We start from the raw sequence: 4,570 nt of genomic DNA on the forward strand, positions 1-4,570 counted from the left end.
TACTATCCCCACTTCCTAACTCCTTATAGGCAATATGTCATCTAGCAGGGAGTGCAGAATAGAGTACTTGCTCTACTTTGTTACCCCAATCACACATGCTCTGAGCCCAACATAAATTCCCACTGTGCACAATATCTTACACCTCCCTATACTGTTTTCCTTTTTTACTCTGGTGAAGCTCCCTCATTCTCTCCCCATTCCTCAGTGCTCACCAATCCTGAGCAAGATGCTGAAACGGATGCAAAGGGGTTTGTCCCAAAGTTAGGTTTGTTTCACACTGTGCTTACCACATCTGTTATCCACACGCATTTGTCCCATGCCACAGAACTCCTGTAGATTCAAGAGTCTGGGAGACTTTTTGGCCACTTCATGGTCCATACCAGAGAGACGAACATGGAATTGCTCCCTGTTGATTACCTTCCGCAAGGTTCTAATTGTTTTGCGGAGTCTCTTCTCAGTCCTTTTTCGAGCACAGCTCAAATCACATGTGTCTACAAGGTAACAAGGATGAAAATTAGGAGCAGAGAACTTCAGTATAAATGACAGTTGCGAGAATATTTGGTTTAAAACACTGTCAATGCAAACAACTGAGAATGCAAACTGTGTGACGCGGGGTGAAATCTTTAAGGAGAACACCAGCAGGCCAGAAGAAAATTAACAAACGGACAATTTTTAATGATTTTAGGGACTAGGCATAAATATCATACTTTCCAAACCAGTAAAATGAAGCTTCAAAACAGGAGATACTTTTTGTATTATTATTTTTTGCATAAAGATGAAAGTGAAAGAAAGAAATTAAGGATCAAACTGCAAGAAGCCTTCCATTGCATTTTGGATTGTTCTCCAACCAACCTGTCACCTCCTTTTGGTTTGTTTCAAGCTCAAAGTCCACTGTGATAAACATTTCTTTAGCTGTCGTGGGTCTGCTGACGGCTCCGAGAACTTTCTTGCCAGAGCTGCATTTTAGGTTTACATAGTAGAAGCTCTCCATTACTGAGTTATGATTATCTGTATGAACAAAATTAAAGGAAGCGAAAGCTTGGCCAACTATGTTACTGGACATTCACTACAGCTCAGTAAATATTTTGTTATGAAGACTGCTAGGGGACTAAATGATTAACTCCAGATGCTAATAAACTACAAGCAACTGGGCTGGATCTTTGGCTAGTGTACTTTGCTGTAGCTTCAGTGACTTCAATGGACCAATAGCAACTTACACCAGCTGAGGATCTGGCCTCAATGCACATAAGGGACTGTCCACACTGAGATTAGAACCTTGCTAAAGCTACCAAATGGCTTAAATGTAGCTGCCGCTAGCAGGGTCCTAGTGTATCTTTTTTGGTCTGTGTAAACATATTAGAACCATTTTCAGGTTTTCCCTGCACAGAACAGGTTAGTCTTTAGTACAGTTTTCAAGGGAAAAACTCTTGCCTGCTCTGGTCTGAGAGTGTGTGAAAGCTATGCTAGCTTACCACAGTTTTTCCACACAACTGGGCCTGGTCCCAGTATGCACAGGCCTTACAGATACTATTGTTTAAAGTTTCCCTAAGGAAGCGAGTTCAATTTAAGGAAACATCCTGAGCACGTTTTGGCTCTGAGATAAATATATGTTCTTGCTAAGTGTGTAGTACAGATGATCACTCCTATTCTTTCAAAGCCAAACAAATTGACATGCTGATCTGATTCTTCATATTCAATCGAGTAAAAAATTTGCCATGATATGACCACGTGCTGAGTCCTCATTCTGCATCTTGTTTGCACTATAAAGAATATTCAGACTCATCTCAAACAGTGCCCTGTGGGCAGAACACATAGTCCCCCTTGTTTCCAGCTGCCTTTACAGGTTTCCAGCTCATCCTTTCACCAGAAAGAAGCGGGAAACAAGTGGGAGGAGCCAGCCTTGTCGCTGTGTCCATTAGGACCTACTGCTGCATAAGTGGAAGAGAAGAGAACCAGGAGTCAACCTTGGGGACCACAGTCACCAGAAGGAGAAAAGCCAGGAGCTTCTTCAATGTGGCATCAGGGACACAGTATGATCATTCAGGTCAGGGCCCAGGGAGTCAGAGGAGGCAGGACACGTGACTGGGAAGAGGCATGGTCCATAGGATCAACAGGGCAAGGAGAGGCAGTTTGCAAAGTTCTCGGACTATTAAGATGCAGCCCATGCCATGAAAATGTTTCAGAATCCCTGAATTACAGCATTAGCCTGCTTACTTTCATGTATACATCCTTACCTGGTATTATCTGTTGCAGACCTTCTCGAAACATCTCAGTCTTTTTCAAACTACATGTTCCTTCATTAAACTTAAAGGTTACACTTGTCTTGATGGTTGAGGTATCTTCAGAGAGAAACAAGGAAGTGTGACTTTCAATGAGAGAAAGACTGGAAATACTAAGGCAATGTCAAGCAAGTCACTAAAATGACATTATAACCTGTAAAACTATCCATCACTAAAATGCTGCTTTTTGTGTGGGCAGAGCTGGATACCAGTTTTCTTCGGCTGGTAAGTTAGTTTATAACTAGAACTGGAGTAACAAGCTGTGATATATTTGATTTAACAAACCAGGAACAATAACGATCATAGGGCAAGGTCCTCAGCTTCACTGAACTCAAAAGAGATATGTCATTTAACACCAGCTGAGAATCTGTCTCCCTACACTTATCTATAGTAGCACCTTTCATCCACTTAGCTCCCAAATGCTTTATACATTTTACTATTCAGCTAAACAAGCTATATGTTATATGTAGCCAAAATATTTCCACCTGGGTGCCTCAAGAGAGGCACCTAAATCCTCAGCTCCGCTGTTCACCTTAGCTACTGACCCTTTTCTGTATTCTCATTTGCAGGAATGTGGGAGATGCTGTTGAAGCAGCACACGGACTTTGAGGAGGGTCATTGTATGTGTGTTGTGCACACTCGGGTAAAGAAGAGGAAGCAAAAATTAAGGTGGTAAACTGAAAGAGAGAACACCACAAAAACTGAATAATATACCCGTTTTACACTGCCCTACTACAAGAGATGAGCCAAGTCATGCAGCATGTAAGTCTAGTAATTACCCAGGCAAGTAGATTCATTTGTATTTTGCTGTTTTTTCTTAAGCTGAGAAGAGCTGCCACAGGTAAGAGTGTAGGCGTCTTGCATTCCTAACGGATAGATTATACAGGCAGACGTTAAAGGCAGGATGCAGGCTGCACACACAGACTGGGGATATCCACACAGGTTTTAAGACATTGGTAGTTTACTGATCTTTATTCCCTTTTTTTCCAAAGTCAGAGCTTGGGGTAACTACCTGCATTTTTTTAAATAATCAATGTTTTAAAAGAGGTCAGATATAAATGTGGCTTTGCCCTCTTGTCTGTACGTGGTCCTTAACCAAAGGCTGGTCCTGTTTCCTGTTCCCCTGGACACAGGGGCTGGGAGTGCCATGCAGGCAGCATGCTCAGATGCAGAGGATGGAGTGCCTCACATCCCTGAACAACCTTGGCCAGTTGTGGAATGGCACGGACAGCACTGGGATTTCTATCAAATCCTCTTCACCGAAGAGAACAACTGTTATGATCTGGGGGATCTGAGGGTAGAGTAGTTATACAAGACAGAAAGAGGGGGATTCCTAGGGCTCTGGCAGGGACCTGAAAATCCCTATATAAACCGAAAAAGTTTCTCTTTTTTTCATTACTTATTACAGGCTTTCACAAGAGTAAGTATTGTTATTCTTAAATTCTCTACATAGCAGCACATATTGAACAGCCTTATGTTTTGTTCTGTTTGGACTTACCAGAAATCAAATGTACCTCGGAGGGACAGTTTAAGATGCACCTATCACTCCCATCACTCTTTATACAGGACAGCAATACTTTGGGTGATGTATCATCGGGCAGGGACCCCTCTATCTCTACACAGGATAAAACACAAACACTCATGGGAGAAGTAAAACATCTGCATTCACAGAGACACAGACTTGCAGCTACATCTGCCACATAACTGATACCAAACTGCATCCATGCAATTAACATTCTGTACAGAGAGAAGTGGGAGGGAACTAACAAAAAAAAATCACACACGGATCAAAAACATGTGTAATTTCCTTTCACGTAAAATTATCCCAGCATATTTTTTCATGCAGGAAAGCACAAAAGAGAATGAAAGAATAAGCCTAGATAAAAGCACAGAAAAGAAAGCACCAAAACCCCTCAAAGTATCTCCTGTTTTTCACCTGTTTCAACAATGACAGGTTTCAGAGTAGCAGCCGTGTTAGTCTGTATCCGCAAAAAGAACAGGAGTACTTGTGGCACCTTAGAGACTAACAAATTTATTAGAGCATAAGCTTTCGTGGGCTACAACCCACTTCTTCGGATGCATATAGAGTGAAACATATATTGAGGAGATATATATACACACATACAGAGAGCATGAACAGGTGGGAGTTGTCTTACCAACTCTGAGAGGCCAATTAAGTAAGAGAAAAAAAATTTTTGAAGTGATAATCAAGATAGCTCAGTACAGACAGTTTGATAAGAAGCAAGTGTGAAAATACTTACAAAGGGAGATAGATTCAATGTTTGTAATGG

General features: G+C 41.6%; 1 protein-coding gene across 1 annotated transcript; it reads right to left on the reverse strand.

Moving 5' to 3' along the window:
• Positions 1-287: 287 nt before the first annotated feature.
• On the reverse strand, positions 288-3,872 carry LOC113408631 (signal peptide, CUB and EGF-like domain-containing protein 2; the record flags this gene model as incomplete). The annotated part of the gene is made up of 5 exons (XM_026661981.2): positions 3,778-3,872; positions 3,059-3,145; positions 2,235-2,339; positions 853-1,008; positions 288-491 (listed from the first exon to the last, which is right to left on the reverse strand). Coding segments are annotated over exons 2-5 (550 nt in total), but the record flags the coding sequence as incomplete, so codon positions are not given.
• Between the last annotated feature and the right edge of the window lie 698 nt (positions 3,873-4,570).

The sequence above is a fragment of the Terrapene carolina genome, unplaced genomic scaffold (genome assembly GCF_002925995.2).
Source record: "Terrapene carolina triunguis isolate 2854851 unplaced genomic scaffold, T_m_triunguis-2.0 Scaffold20805, whole genome shotgun sequence".
Lineage (NCBI taxonomy): Eukaryota > Metazoa > Chordata > Testudines > Emydidae > Terrapene > Terrapene triunguis.